This window comes from Crinia signifera, chromosome 5, assembly GCF_055691185.1.
Source record: "Crinia signifera chromosome 5, ASM5569118v1, whole genome shotgun sequence".
NCBI classification, from domain to species: Eukaryota; Metazoa; Chordata; class Amphibia; order Anura; family Myobatrachidae; genus Crinia; species Crinia signifera.
The window spans coordinates 46,502,971-46,519,724 of record NC_139221.1 but is presented as its reverse complement, the minus strand read 5'-3'; the positions used below and the strand labels follow the sequence as shown (position 1 = coordinate 46,519,724).

The following is a 16,754-nucleotide window of genomic DNA, read 5'->3' as shown; positions in this document are numbered from 1 at the left end:
GTGACCTTATTCTCATTTTATAGTTGCAGGATCTGCAAAATTCAGAGAGAACTCAGTATAACTCTCACACGCAAATGGCAGCTATGAGAGCAAGAGTACAGCCTCAAGATCTCAGACAGGCAGCTATGATGCAACATGGTCAGCTGACTACAATCAACCAGTCACAACTCAGCGCTCAGCTTGGTTTGAATATCGGCGGAAACACTGTAGCACATAATTCCCCGTCTCCACCCGGAAGTAAATCCGCCACACCTTCACCATCTAGCTCAGTCCATGAAGATGAAGTGGATGATACTGCAAAGGTATATAATACTATAAGAACAGTTAGTAAGTGTTAAGTAAGATTACACAAGATATAGTGCCAGCCAATTAGTGCCTAACTACAATGTTACAGTCTGTGTTTGAAAAAAGGCAGGTACTGTATAAGATGATTGGTTGGTACTTTATCTGCATAAATGTTTAGGTTTATCTTGAGGCTATACTGCATCACAAATGAGTGAATTAAATGGAATACTTGATGTGGCCCCCCTGGACTCTGTTTCAGTACCCAGAGTACCCATTAAAAAAAAATGTAACTGAATATAGCTCATCGAATTCCCTCAATAGCAGTTGGAAAATTTGATGTTCTATTGTTATTTATTATAAAGTCAAAATAGTAGTCAAAATGACCAGCAATTTCCGACATAAAGTAGCTTAGTACATGTCTAATGGACGTAGAGGTGATTCAAATATTTTTTGGGGTACCTAAAATGTCACTCCTGTGGATAATGGCCACCTAAACAGAGCAATAATTGAATTTCTCTGTTTTGTTCCCACTAGTGACAGCCACAGGTGGTAACAATTGAATTGCCCATGTAAGGCAATTACATAGGAAAAAGTCTGGCATTATCACAAAGGAATGTAAAAAAATATATATACATATCTTATTATCAGATTAGCTTTGAAACCTTTACGGAAAAGTGTCCATGTTTTTTTGTTTTGGTGTGAATAGAAAGGAGATAATTCAGGTATACTCTCCCTAATCATATAACTACTTCCCTCTGACAAAGCTAAAGACCTTTGGTTTCATGAATTATACATCTTTATCAGCCTATACTAATGGAGTCCATTAATATGTTATAAGAGGGCAGATGTATTAAGCCTTTAAAAGAGATAATTGTGATGATAAAGAGTGAGAAACATAAAGCCAATTGGCTCCTAGCTGTTATTTTGCAACCACAAGCTGGGACATGACCATTTGGAGCTGATTGGCTGGCCATTTATCACTCTTTATCACCCTCATGTTTATATAGTCAGTCATGGTGTTTACCTTTGGGCTTGGACTTTATCTATGGGAGGTTTCAGTCTGCCATTTCATTTTCAGAGGTTTGACTGCAATTCCCCTATATATAGTGTATATGGAAAGAATTAACAGTGCTTCACTTTTTTCCACATTTTGTTATGTTACCGTATAATCTCCTGAAGCCTTAGTAAAAAGCACATGGCAGCTCACTGGAGTTTGCCAAAATGCACATGAAGGGCTCTCAGACCATGAGAAACTAAATTATTTGATCTGGTGAGACAAAGATTGAACTCTTTGGCGTGAATGCGAGGCGTCATGTTTGGAGGAAACCAGGCACCGCTCATCACCAGGCCAATACCATCCCTACAGTGAAGCATGGTGGTGGAAGAATCACGTTGTTAGGATGTTTTTCAGAGGCAGGAACTGGGAGACAGGATCGAGGGAAAGATAAATGCAGTATTGTACAGAGACATCCTGGATGAAAACCTGCTCCAGAGCGCTCTTGACCTGAGACTGGGACGACGGTTCCTCTTTCAGCAGGACAACGACCCTAAGTACACAGCCAAGTTTTCAAAGGTGTGGCTTCAGGACAACTCTGTGAATGTCCATTAGTGGCCCAGCCAGAGCTCAGACTTGAATCCGATTGAACATCTCTGGGGAGATCTGAAAATGGCTGTGCACCGAAGGTTCCCATCCAACTTGTTGGAGAGGAATGTGCTGCAAAGAGGAATGCACAAAACTGACCAAAGATAGATGTGCCAAGCTTGTGGCACATTCAAAAAAACGTTATGCTTTAATTGCGGCAAAAGATGCATCAACAAAGTATTGAGCAAAGGCTGTGAATATTTATGTACATGTGATTTCTTAGTTTTTATTTATTTTTAATACATTTGCAAAAACATATGTGCCGTTGTGGGCACACTATGAGACAGCACCACTCTCCTGCCACCCGCCACTACTCTGTATGTGGTGTGTGGTGGCGTCAAGTACAGGGACCATGCCATCTACACCAACATGTCCACCATCGGCTACAGCGGATACTGCCAGCCTTCTGCATTTTTTACCTGCCGCCAGGCTACAGGGCTCCCCTCTTCAAGGAGAAGCCACAGACATTACAGGATGCTGGCAGCCGGTACAGCACCTGGCCACGTTCTCACTCATTAACGTGAAAATCAAGCAGGATCGCATCACCCGCCTGGTTGAGAAGATGAGGGAGCTGAAAAATGAAAACAGAAGCCTGAGCAGAACTGCCGTCACCCTGCTTCTGCAGCAGGAGAAGCACCTGAAGGGCTGGGTACGGGAGCACGCCAGGCATGACCGCCAACTGCTGCTGGGGGGACACTGTCTTCTGAGGGCCCCAGCAAAGCCTGTCCCTGGTGTCTACCAGAACACCATTAAGGTGGCCCTATCCCCTAGACTGACCACCAAACCTAAGGAGGTAGAAGAGAAGTGCAAGAAACTCAACCTACTGAGTTAGTAAAGAACTGAAATTACTGAAGGGGGTAAGAACTGAGCCCATTGAGGGTTGAGGGGGGCCAAGAACTCTGGTGTGTCATAATGTGTAATGAGCATTTTGGTGTGTGGTATTATGTGTAATAGGTACTTTGGTTTATGGCATTATGTGTAATGGGCACTATGGTGTGTGGAATTATGTGTAATGGGCATTGCAGCGTGTGACATTATGTGTAATGGGCACTATGGTATGTGTTATTATGTGTAATGGGCATTATGGTGTGGCATTATGTGTAGTGGGCATTATGGTGTGTGAGATAATGTATAATGAGCATTATGTTGTGCGGTATAATGGGCATTATGGTGTGCGGCATAATGTGTAACGGGCATTATGGTGTGCGGTATAATGTGTAATGAGCATTATGTGTGTGACATAATGTGTAATGGGCATTCCAGTCTGTAAGGAGCACAAGTACTAGATAGCATAAGGGATCCTACTTTTGTGTTGTATAAGGGGTATATGGTGCGGTACATTACACTTAAGGACATGCCTCCTTTTGAGTGGTCTCCAGAATAATGTGCTTCTTAACTCCATACCCCCACTTTAAGATTTCCACTTCGACCACTGAATAACCAAATGTAAAAAAGTGAAGCGCTGTGAATACTTTCCGGAGGCACTGTACAAAACTTCTGGAAGCTAATCTCTATGGAGCTTGTACACGTCATCTATAGAAGCCTATGGGCTTTTTTCCACATAATTTCACGAGACAGATACTCCCAGTGTCTGCAGAGGCTTCTATATGTGCGGTCTGGCATCTGTGCATGAGCAAAGGGACTGCCAGGTTATTAACCTGGAAGTCCGCATGTTGCTCTTATTGAAATAGCTGTCCTTTATATTTTATTTGCAATTGTACATGCATACTCCATTACTATACACCGCTATGGGGGGTACTGAATGCATGCCAATATTTCCAAAAGCCTGAAACTTCGGCATAAATCTATTTAAAGCGACTGTTTCTGACCACATTGAGGCTTGTCAGAACCGACTTTCTAAAAAGTTGAATCTGCATGATCGAAAACAGATTGTCGAATCCGTGGCTGTTTTCAACCAAATGCAAGTGTATACCGACAGTCGAATTGACATCGGATTGGCCGTGATTCCGACTGTTGGAAATGTTCCGACAGTCGGAATCGAACATTGAATACCGCCCTATGGTGCAATCCAGACTAGGATGTATCATTGTCAAAATGCCATGCTTGGTACATCTTGGCCCTTATTCAGTTCTCAAAATGGGTAAAACCATGCTGCACTGCAGGTGGGGCAGATGTAACATATGCAGAGAGATTTACATTTGGGTGTTGAAATTGAAATCTAAATTGCAGTGTAAAAATAATGCAGCCAGTATTTACCCTGCACAGAAACAAAATAACTCACACAAATCTAACTCTCTCTGCACATGTTACATCAGCCCCACCTGCAGAGCACATGGTTTTGCCCATTATGAGAACAAATTTGTACTGCGATCAGATCTGAATAAGGGCCCTTATCCATTCAGAGAAAACAAAATCCATATATTCTTATTCAACCTGACTGCATGTCACTTTAAAAAATATATAGGTAACCAAATCTAAATGAAGCTACAAGCTGTAATGAAGACACAGTAAATGTGAAGCTGACTGAGAAATTACATAGTCTGAAAAGTAACTGTATTCACAGGATTTTACCTCAATTAATCATACCGGTTGAGGAAACAAGCCAACATTGCTTCACCTTAGCTAAACAACTACATTATTTATAATATTCACTTTTCAGTCGTCCATTAGTCTACAGCATTTTTTAGATTACTCTCCTCTATGTACAGTGATCTGATATATCTAAGACTGTTAAAATATCATATTTTTAATTAGTTTTCTGCTATCCAAACAGTGTGACATTCTCCATGAGCGTTCCCTCCCTGCAGTATTTTCTGCACAATTGCACTAATTTTCACTGCAATTATAGCATTCTTCCTGCGCTACTATGGTAAATAACTTATGTCTCTGCCATATGTCATGCCGGAATGCTAACTCAGTAAAGGACACAGAAGCTTGTGCTTATGATTAAACATAGCCAAGGAAAAATATGACTGCAAGAACCTTTAGAAAGTAATTGAAAGACTGCAGGGTATGAAGTAACAAGATTTGAGACCCTCAAAGCTAAATACAAAATGCATATGCTTGAACAAACATATTTCTCCCACAACATTGCAGCGTTAGGCATGTATTTACCAAGAGTTTAGTGCCAACCCCAATACAGAGCAATGTCAATGTAAAACTAAGTTGAAGCCTGCACACATCCTGAGGCGATACTACGTCCTCAGATACAACTCAGAACAAATGTTACATGGACGGTTATTTACTTCAGTATTTTAGGTCAGAAGATTCTGCTTTTCAGACTGTTGTCTACAAGGATTTTTATTTTACAATTACTCCTAGTAATGATCAGCCTGCTGATACATTTGTGTATTCTGAAAACTGTTGGTCTAAATAGATTTTGGGAAATGCAGTTGTAAAGGCCCATACACACTGGGCGACTTTGAGCTGAAATTCGCTCAAAACAGCAGGTTGGAGTGGCTTTCAGCTCAAAGCTGCGCAGTGTGTATGCCCCGGTGATGAGTTGTGAGCGCTGCTGCACACTCCCGCAACATCGCCGGGAAAGCCACTCATCTGCTGGTTATACCAGCAGATGGAGGACAGATTTGCATAGCGCTGCGCTATGCAAAGCCGTCCTCCCCCCTCCTTCGGCGCCACTCAGTGTGTATGCATTGAGCGGCTTTGCTCCCAGCGATGTAAATGATCATTGCTGTCCATACACGCTGGGCATAGTCGCCCAGTGTGTATGGACCTTTAAACTCAGTACCTGGCTGAAGCGGAGATGTACAGTATTAAGCCTGGAAGAGAGATCGTTGCCCGTGTCCTGCTGTGGGGGGGCAGTTGGGAGCCCCCCCCCCAATATGACAAAATAGATGCTGTGTGCATGCGCACAGCGTTTATTCAGCGGCGCAGTGGCCAAAAATGGAGGCGTGATCTAATTTGCATGAGCCGTGCCCTCATTTGCATGAGCCGTGCCCTTTTCGGGCGCTCGAGCGGCGAAGCCACACGACTGTCCCTATTCTTCAATTGAAAAAGTTGGGAGCTATGTCAATTTGGATATCTTTCGGAAAAAGCCTATAAACTATAGCTAGATCTTTCATCTTTTGTCAACATCTTTGGTCCAGGACACTAGGTTCAAGGAAAATTCGTCATCAATGTCTTTCAACGAAATTGGTAAAAAAAATTGTACAGTGTGTATGCACCTTTACATCCGAATGTACATGAGCCCCAAAGCAGTTAGTTAAACCTGCAGTACTTGTTGAAGACACTGATACAAGCCATGGCTTGTTCATGTATTGTATTTTATAAGTGGTTACATATCAGCGGCCACAAGAAACCTTATTCAAAATGCATGTAGCCATATTGATCAATGCGCATTATAAACAATGAAAGGAAATGCCATTGATGATTCTATTTAAATGTATACAGTAGATATCTGGTTTCTTTTCCTTTTTTTTCCCAAAAAATTTAACAGCCACATAATGTGCAGTATTCAATGCCGGTGCGAGCGGCCGGCGAGGGGGTTAAACTGCGAGGATCACAGAAAACCAGTGATCCTCGCAGTTTAACCCCCGCGCCGGCCGCTCGCACTATGCAACGTTCCGGGGGAATCCTCACAGTCACAGAACGGCGAGGATTCCCCTAAACTGCGAGAGCCGCGGCTAGTGCAGCAAACTCGCTGTAATTAGCCTCGGCTCTCGCAGCTTTTGGAGGCACATTCGCAAATTCCCCCTCGCTCAAAAAACGCAGCGAGGGGGAATTTGCGAATGAGGGGGGTCAGTTGAATACTGATAGGGTGAACGGTGACTGTGAGCAAAAAGTCCTGCTCGCAGTCACCGCTCGCCCACGGCATTGAATATATGCCAATGTCTGTAAGGTACAATCAGGGAGATTGATAGATTGTTCAGGGAGTCAGGGAGATTGCTACTATTTTGAGGAGTCTCCTGCAGAATGCAGGGGGCTAGGCAACTATGTTTCAAAGACTGTGCTAGATAAATGACATAAGCTGATTGGTTGCATCTTCCTAACTGTGTCTTCATTAAATATTTTCTCAAAGTAAGTCGCTAGTACAGTGAAACATGTACCCTGTTATTACAGTGTGTGTATTCCTTATGTTCTATAGAGACCTTTGCCTGGTGAACCTAAAAATAGGGATTTTTATCAGTCCATAGACTGCTGCCTGATGATGGGTCTTAATGGTTGTTGGAACATGGGAGCGGAGTAGGCGGTTAGGTATAAAAGGGTATAGACTGCTAATGATTGCATGAAATAATCACTGGTGGGCAATAGCAGTGGGTAAATAGGAATTTCACGGGTCAGTAATATATAGTATGGGTCTGACTTGAGGAGACAATGAATCACTTAAAATATATAATATATTGTAAAGTTGAAGATCATTGAGATCACATTTTAAAACTCATAGTAGGTGTATTATGGGGAGAATATGGTAATGTAGTGAGACACAATGGGTGAGATTTAATAGGATGAGAGATTCAGAAAGTGAGAGATTTGGTGAGAAATCTCCAGTGTTTTTTAAAGCGGCAATCATTTACACTGCAAAACCAGTTTGATTCTGCAGTGTAAATGATTGCCGCTTTAAAAAACACTGGAGATTTCTCACTAAATCTCTCACTTTCTGAATCTCTCATCCTATTACATTTCATCCAATATGTTCATTACTGGTCAAAATGTTATATTTCAGGTTTTTATTAAGTCATTCCAGTCTAATGAATAACCTGAAGTCATACAGAGTTGATCTTTAAACTATTAGAGGTAAGAAAAACATTTTTAAGCAAAAACTGGAAAACAATATATAATTCAGAGTTCAAAGTAATCGCCAAAGAACTTCCCGCTATTATGCAGCAATGGAAGTAAATTAAGCCTTGAAAATGAATGCAAGCAGTACAGCTGTCCTAACTTCTGTACATTACTTGATTGCAACCCTCCCTTCTGCATAAAAGCAGTTCTGGAACAGACTGCTATTACACCCTCTGAAGCATTACTTGGACAATAATGCACAACAGGAAGTAACATATTGCTATCATAATAGCAAAAAACACAATTAACAGAGGAAGACAGACCATAATATCCCTTAAAAGTGTGGGTCTTTCCATTAGAGAAATTCTGAAGATAGCCAATCTGTCAGCGAGTATATTTTCCTACACCATTAAAAGACACTTGTGAACTGAGATGGATATCTATCTATCTATCTATCTATCTATCTATCTATCTATCGATCTATAAAGTGACAAAGAATCACATACTGTGCATTGGATATAGATGAAGTCTCGGTCTTTATTTTGTAGTGGATAAACAGCATACCAGGTTAACAGCTCGGCAAACAAGGGTACAGCATCACAGGGTTTTCCACAGATTTCGCAGTCAGGGTACATTCCAAAGCACCTAAAGTAATATTACATTACCGGCCTATCACCCAGCCGCTTTTTAGCATTGGGAGCAATGACCTCCTGCCCTGGAGACACATATAGCAGGAAGCCACAGGTGCATCTAATCAGCCAAATCTTGCTCAGATCAGTTTAGGAAACCCTGACTGGATCTAATTGTCCTGCTGCTGCTCTAAAACCTGGACTGGATCTCCCACATTACCCCTAATGTGTAAATATGAGGGTCTCCTCATAGAAACACCAATAAAACAATTAGCTCCACATGTGAATCTTTAAAAAGTGTCAGTGAGTACTCCTTGAAGAGTTTAGCAATCTCCCTTATTGCACCTTACCTCCATTATTAACACAGAGAAATAAAAAAGTTATATACATTCAATTGGGGTCATTAGAGCTATTTCCCTGCATTGGTTATAAGGCTGTGTTTGAAAAATGATGTATAGATTTGGATAGTGTGTTATCACCGTACAATTTATCACCAACTTAACACATTACCAGGCTTAATACATTTACCCCATTGGTGCCTATGGCATTTTCAGATAAGGTATCTAATGGCCAAACTATGCAACAGCTTTGAGGCTCGTTTATATGTGGGTGTAAGTCAATATAATGACATGCTTCTCAGGCGGAGCATTACACGCCAACCTCAATGTGGCGCTCATGGGTGTTGCTTTCACCATCTCCCTCAAATGCATTTTCAACAAGTAGGCAAGTATTGCTAACTTTCCAGGATCCCAGCTGTGCCGGCTGAACTGTCTGATATAACGTCACTCAAGTCTCATGGATCCTCATGACTCAAGGCTTGTACTGCAAGAGAGAAAATGTTCCCTGTTCATCTATAAATGTTTTTATTTAATCATTTATGATAAATCAGAAATTTATTTCTTGAAGTTTAAAATATTATTGATCATTTTATAATTTAGAACCTATTTATCAAGACTAATTAATGTCTGGTGTTTTTTTTCTGCTTTGATCTTTAGATTCACCTTGTAATTACAAGCAATTAAGCCCCCATACTGTACTTCTCTATAGAAACCCTTATTATGTATCAAGCATTGCATCAGTAATTTCACGGCTGTGTTCTAAGATCATCGCCGACATTGCTATAACATTTCCAGTACAATAATAAGTGTTTCCTTTCACACTGCTACATTGTACAGCATCTACAGGTGTAACACAGATACACAAACCTCCTCTGCTGGCAGACTGTGCTCAACACTGGAGATGATCCTGGGTCTTAAGAGTCCCCAGGTAGAATAAGACATTCCCTTTGGATTGATTAGGATACAATTCCATTGACAGTGCAGCATAGCATCTAGATGTCACTGCAAATATTAATCTGATGTAAATAATGGTATTATCACCTTACATATAAAGCACATGTCAGTGGTCACCAACCCATCGCTCGCAAGCTACTGGTAGCTCACGCAGCAATATGGGTAGCTTGACCACTACTCCGCCTACCCACTGGTACCACCCCTCCACCTGACCACCCACCTGTACAACTTCTCAGTTTCAGAGGATACAGACGCTAGAAGTCATATTTCACTTCTAGCTTCTGACAGGGAGCACAGCTTTACAGCATGAACCAGAAGTGCCAGGAGCACTTAGCACTGATGCCACAAGGAGAAAGATGCAGTTTTCAGCAAAGCTGCATCTTATACTATATAACCCCCTGGCAATGAGCATTGCACTCCTGAAAATGAGCATTGCCCGCTTGGCAATGAGTATTGGTCCCTGGCAATGAGCATTGTACCGATGGCAATGAGCAGGTCATTAGAATTAATTAGTAGTCTTACTTTGGGGCATAATGTGTCAGCGTCATTATGGTGTACTGCATATTGTGTCAGGGGCAATTTTCAGTAATGATCCAGATTTTTTTTTCTAAAATTTTAGAAGCTCTTCAGGAGGTTTATTTTGTGTCGAGTAGCACACACTCAATTAAGGGTGGAGACCACTGGAAAATACTAAAGAATAATAAAGGAATATATGCAAAAAAGAACAAGTAACTTTGAACCTGTACATGGGGTGTGGTATATGGTTCCGGCAGTCGGGATCCCGACAGTCATAAGCTCGACGCCAGGATCCCGACTGGCCGGACTCAGACAGCATGGCGAGCATAACAAAGCCCCTTGCGGGCACGGCGGTTCGCTATGCTCACCACAGGTTCTATTCTCCCTCTATGGGGGTCGTGGACCCCCACAAGGGAGAATATCCGGTGGCCGTCGGGACCCCGAGTGTTGGGGTTTTGACTGTCGGGATCCTGACGTCGGGATAATGACTGTCAGGACCCGTCCGGCACCCCAAACCATGTTGCAGAGTAAGGGGTGCAAATATTTTTTATTATTATTATTATTATTTTAATGCAGGGCACGTAGCCCACAAATGCTGGACAGCTTTATATTTACACTGCAATTTAGATTTTAGTTTGGACATTTCACTCCTAAATCTACAATCCCTCTGCAAATTCTACATCTCCCCAACTAGGGGTAAATTTACTGAAGCTTTTAAAAATGAAAATAAAAAAAAAAGGTGATGATGCCCATTGCAACCAATCAGATTCTATCATTTTCTAGGATGCAGTTAAGAAGTGATAGATAGAATCGGATTGGTTGCTAGAGTCACCTCCTTTTTTCTCTAAACGCTTTTACAGTGATAAGATTGATAAATTCACACATCCAAATCTTTTCTTCTTCTTTTTTTCACCACAATGTGTTTATAAGCCCCCGGGAGTGAAAGATGATCCCGCTTTATACAAATGCATGAAATGTGATTATTTCCTCTCAATGTACACTTTATTGCCAAACGCTCGCATTTGTCAATCAATGTGCGTATATGGTTGATGTTCTCGCTGAGAAGCTTTTGCTGCGGAACTGGAGCTGAATTCTTTGGTTAAAAAATATAATCCTAAAAAGATCTGAAATGAAAACTGTTTGGATCTTCGGAATGTGTTTTTCACAAACTAGATTACATTACTTTTATCTCAGACATGACAAATATCTCAACCTACAGTACCTACTGTATGTAGGATAGTCTACAACTGTTCTGCACTGATCATTTATTTTTATAACAGTTAAGCATATAACCAATATACCACTTGTGCCTCCAATGAAAGGGTTATTTCTGACCAGTACGCCCAAGGGCGTAACTACCATAGGTGCAAGGGGTGCAGCTGCTATGGGGCCCAGAGCTGAAGGGGGCCCATCTTTACAGTGTAAGTTATATCTGCTAAAGTATATACATTTATTACCATCAGTTGCTAAATAGGGGGCCCTTAGTAACTTTTGCTATGGGGCCTCTAGTTACGCCCCTGAGTATAAACTGAAGAAATTACATTTTCTTTCCCAAATTCTTGATTTATCATGAATCCCGATTATCACCCACAATACTACTATGCAATTCTGAGCCTCTTGTTACTTATTCAGCAGGATGTTAGCATTGTTTACATGGTTCCTGTGTCTTATGATCCTCCCAAAGCAAATTAATGAAACGTTTGAATTTATTTTGGGTAAGAGGGTTTGCTTTTTTGTAAAGTCAGCGAATGCCAATACTTCCATTAGCCAGCATCTTCTTCCTGGTGTCTAAGGAGCTTGGGGTGCTTAGATATTGTAACAGTAACATTCCCAAGGGACCGTTATATACATATATATGTTATTATTTTTATTATTATTAGTTATATATATATAGCTCCGCAGATTGTGTTGCACTTTACAAATGGATACAATAGTAATGAAACAAAACTGTGTAACTGTGTAATAAACATTGATAGAGGTAGGAAGGCCCTGCTCACAAGCTTCCAATTTATAGGGAGATAGGCTAGGAGTTATCTATTATATAATTGTCCACCAGATCGCAAGGTTCTTGGTGGGCTGTTTGATGTGGTCACGCAGCAATGTTGTCAAATGGTCAGGAGGATGTGAAAGTGAAGAGCGTTAAGATGAAGATATGTGTAGACAGGATTCGGTAGAATGTTCGACAGTGACTAGGTCAAAAGAGTGGTTGGTCACATGTCAATATGGTTAAGGTTGACAAAAGGTAGACACAAGCAGAAGGTCAATATGAAAATGGTCGTCACAGGAAAAGGTAGACGAGAGTTTTTCATGATTGTTTTTTAACCACTTGAGTCCTATGCCTGGAAATTTTCTGGGCTCAGCTGCGCTGCCACAGCGGGATGTCCCAGAAAATATCAGTAAGATGAAGGTGTGCCCCAGTGGTGCCTGCAGCTGTCCAGGCATCCTCCCAGTGGCTGCTCTCCCCTCCCATCGCTCCCCCTCACCTCTCCGGCGATTGTACGCCGGAGCTCCCCTGCCCCCCGCCACCATGAGTTTTAGTAAGCAGGCGGCAGGCTCGGGGACGTTCGGTGTGGCTCGGGGGGACTCTGGAATTTGGGCACCCAAGACCTCCTGAGTCGTCCTGAACATCCCCAAACCTGTAACCTGTTATGATCGGCTAATGGGGCAGCGGCAGGGCCCAGAAGCTCCAGAGTATGATCACCGGAGCAGAGGGGGAGCGACAGGAGGAGGGGAGACGGGGTGTGGCCCCCAGCTCTGTGGTAAGTTTTGCTGGCGTAGGACAAACCTGCCCTGGTAGGTTTGTCCTATTCTAGCAAAACCCACCACTCAAGGGGTTAAACCTACTTGCTCTTACTTCACGATACAAGTTGGTATAAAGCTAGAATATAATAGTTTGCTGAGCGCAGGGAACCACTAACATGGACAGCAGTACTTTTATACGCTGTCGATGTTGGCAGATTTTGACATAGACATTTTTTTTAAAACTCATGTCGACTTTTTACTGTGTCAACCCCATTTCATGTCGACATTTTTGACGCGCTGTCCTTTTCATTTTCGTCCAATAATGGTCGACCTAATGATCCACCCCCATATGGACTATACAGTGCTGGATGGGTCATGTGGGCGGTTCCGGAATTTGACAGAGGTAGAATTTTGTTTTTTAACTGATGATAAGTAAAATAATTTTTGTGAAATGTTAAATATAAACACGATGACATATTAATGACATCTGCAGACCATTATCAAACTTTTTGGAACTTGGTACTAAATAAGTGTATTCATCGTAAAATATAGATCATTACACTTGGAGCCACACTACTAGAAAATATACTTACAGGGTATGTGACCAGAAACTAAAAACAAGCAAAAAACGAATTCTTAACGTGAATGTTAATAGTTTGTAATTAGATAATACATTTATATTTTTCTCCAGGCATCATATGTCCGGTAGAATTACCTTTGTGTGTTGGCAAATAGAATCCCTATTTCCGTGTAAATAAGGCATTTCAACATCGTTGTTCTCAAATCGTTATCACGTGCACAAATGTATTTCTCTGGTAAAGTTATTCATTGCATCAGTGTTAAAACTTTCAGTAACATTTTAGCTTAGTGCATGCTGAATGTTCATTTCCAATTCTCCAGTCATATGTGTAATTATTGCAGTAATGACTTACACACGCTTAGCTAAAATGTAGTCTTTCAGGGGAAAAATGAAATTTATAATAGTTCCTTTTTTTCCCCTCATATCTCTTTGTCTCCAAATTGTTTCATTTTATTTGTCATATTTTTTAAATCTATTTAACCCTAAAAGCGTAATAACTTACTGTCATTTCATTAAATGCTATTTGGAGCTAATGTATCGTAGAGTGTAAAACATATGGTTATGTTCTAGGACCACACCGGCAATATTTAAACAATACAAGAAACTTTGAAGCTGGTTCAAATGATTTTGTTTCCTCACTTTATTTGTTGAAGGTGCTCCTGGTTTATAAGGTAATGCGCATACACACACACGTTATCTCATACTTGGCTACCCTCCCAGAATGGCCGGGAGGGTCCCGCAATTCGGGTCCCCCTCCCGGCCCCCTGGGAAGGTGGGCAAGTCTCCCGCATTATGCCACAGCCCCACACTCCCCTCTTCCCCACGGTATAAAACGCAGAATTTCACGAGTCTGCGAGGAGGGGGCGGGGCTAAAATGACGTGAATCGCGTAATTTCGCATCATTTTAGCCCCTCCCCACTAGGGAAGCCAATCCCGGGGCATTTTTTCATTCCCGGGATTCGGGATTGAAAAATGCTCAACCCCGGGATTCCCGGGATCCCGGGATTGGCTTTCCTAATAAAAAGACTGCCCCACAATCACTTACATTTTGAGGGTTTGCCTGGTGGGGGGACGGGTCGTCAATGACGCTGGGTGCGTACTGGCTGGGTGGGCGGGTGGATGCGCTGGCTGGCTGGGTAGGCACACTGGCTGGGCTTGCGGGTAGGCACACTGGCTGGGCGGGTGGGCGGGCGGGTAGGCACACTGGCTGGGCGGGCAGGCACACTGGCTGGGCGGGCGGGCAGGCACACTGGCTGGGCGGGCGGGTAGGCACACTAACTGGGCGGGCGCGCTGGCTGGCTGGGCGCGCTGGCTGGCTGGGTGGGCGCACTGGCTGGCCGGGCGGTGCGGCATCACAATGCCGGGCGCGACCTCTTCCTGCGCAGCGTGACCTCTGATCTCACGCTGAGTGGTCACGCTGCGTAGTGCTGCCGGGAGAAGTCAGCAGCATCTGAGCGATGCTCAGACGCTGCCCGGCATTAGACTGCGCGCATGCGCAGTCTAATCCCGAAATCCCGGGATTGGAAACTCCAATCCCGGGATTGAAATCCCGGTGTTTTGGGGGCCAAATCCCGGGATCCCACCGATCCCGATCTCGGGATTGGCCACCCTACTCCCCACCCATGGACCCGCGAATGAATGCAGCTGTCTGTCATGGGGACGGGGCTTGGTGATGTCAGTATTGCCCCGCCCCCAAAACTAAGCCACATCCCACCCTCCTTTCACTCTTCTACGGGGCTTCTCCTGGAGAGGAGAATTATAAAGTCGGCATGTATGCGTTAACTATTTCAGTGAAAGGGCTATATAGAGATGGAACCTTCTTCAGCTAGCCATGGCTCACTGAGGCCTAGTGTTCTCAGCTGCAATACAATACATAGAACAATACAGTAGGATAGGATTAAGTCTGACAGCTCTGGCTCACTTAATCCTATTAAAGGGCTAGATTAGGATGGCTCTATCTGTATATCAAACCTTCAGAGAGATAAGTGTAGAGGTTGCCAATAGTGAGACATTCTATACTGTCCCATTAAACCAGGACACTCATGAATTACACAATTTCTTGGCTGACTGTTGCTAGATGCTAAATCCAATAGCTCAGCACACAGCACTGCACAGCAATGTGTGCATAATGATCTGTCAGGGCCAGTGTTCTCCAGTGAGAACATTAGTCCTGACCAGTCCTCAATCACTGGGCAATAGTGATGTGAGGACTGCGCCTGGCTATCACTATGGTCCCTATACACGGAGCGATGTAGGGGCATTTTCTAAGCGATCTGGTGAGATCACTTAGAAAATCGCCCCATTACTCTACTCTGCACAGACACATTGGGGGAATTTGACTAAGATGGGAGTTCTAATTCACATGGGATGTTGCTATGGGCAACCAATCCGAATCTACTTCTTGTTAATTTAGCACCTTCTAGAAGATAATAATATCTGACTGGTTGCCCATAGCAACATTCCATGGGAAATAGAACTCCCATCTTCGTAAATTTCCCCCATTGATTCCTCGGTACCATGTAGAAATCTGTGAATCACTGCACTACAAGGCATGGAAAAGGAAACTGCCTAAGAACAGAGGGGCAGATTTATTAAGCTTGGAGAAGAGATAAACTGGAGATAAATCGGAGAAAAGGTAAAAGGAGAAAAAGCACCAGCCAATCAACTCCCAACTGTCTTTTTCAAACACAGCTGATTGGCTGTGCTTTATCTCCTTTTACCTTTTCTCCGCTCCAGTTTATCTCTTCTCCAAGCTTAATAAATCTGCCCCATAATCTTTAGAAAACACTGTTTTAACTCACTCATTGTATATAATGCAGTGTGTACTTCAATGTTAACCCCTTCATGACAGAGCCAGTTTGTGCCTTCATGACAGAGCCCTTTTTTTCAAATCTGACATGTCTCACTTAAGTGGGGATAACTTTTTTTTGCTTTTACTTATCCCAGTGATTTTGAGATTGTTTTCTCGTGACACATTGTACTTCAAGTTAGTGGTAAATTTTGGTCGATACAGTCTGTGTTTTTTTGTGAAAAATACCAAAATGTCGTGAAAAAATGGAAAATTTTGCAATTTGCAAAATGTCACATTTTCTGCTTGTGAGACAAATAAACATACCACTCAAAATAGTTAATAACTAACAAAGACCATATGTCTACTTTATGTTGCAATCATTATTTCAACCTCCTTTTCATTTTTTTGGACACTAGGAGGCTTCAAATATGAATAGCAAATTCTCAAATTTTCAAGAAAATTTCAAACACTGATTTTTTTAGGGACCAGGTCAGTTATGATGTGACTTTGAGTGACTTGTATGTGAGACACCCCCATAAATGATGCCATTTCAAAAACTGCACCCCTCACAGTATTCAAA

At 42.4% G+C, this 16,754-nt stretch overlaps 1 protein-coding gene across 4 annotated transcripts in view; it reads left to right on the top strand.

The window, feature by feature from the left end:
* TOX (thymocyte selection associated high mobility group box) overlaps nucleotides 1-16,754 on the top strand; it is a 228,123-nt gene that overhangs the window by 171,671 nt on the left and 39,698 nt on the right. For all 4 annotated transcript variants that reach the window (XM_083187144.1, XM_083187142.1, XM_083187143.1 and 1 more), the window contains one exon: nucleotides 24-302. In XM_083187144.1, the coding sequence (XP_083043270.1) occupies nucleotides 24-302 (279 nt within the window). The remainder of the gene's footprint in view (nucleotides 1-23; nucleotides 303-16,754) is intronic.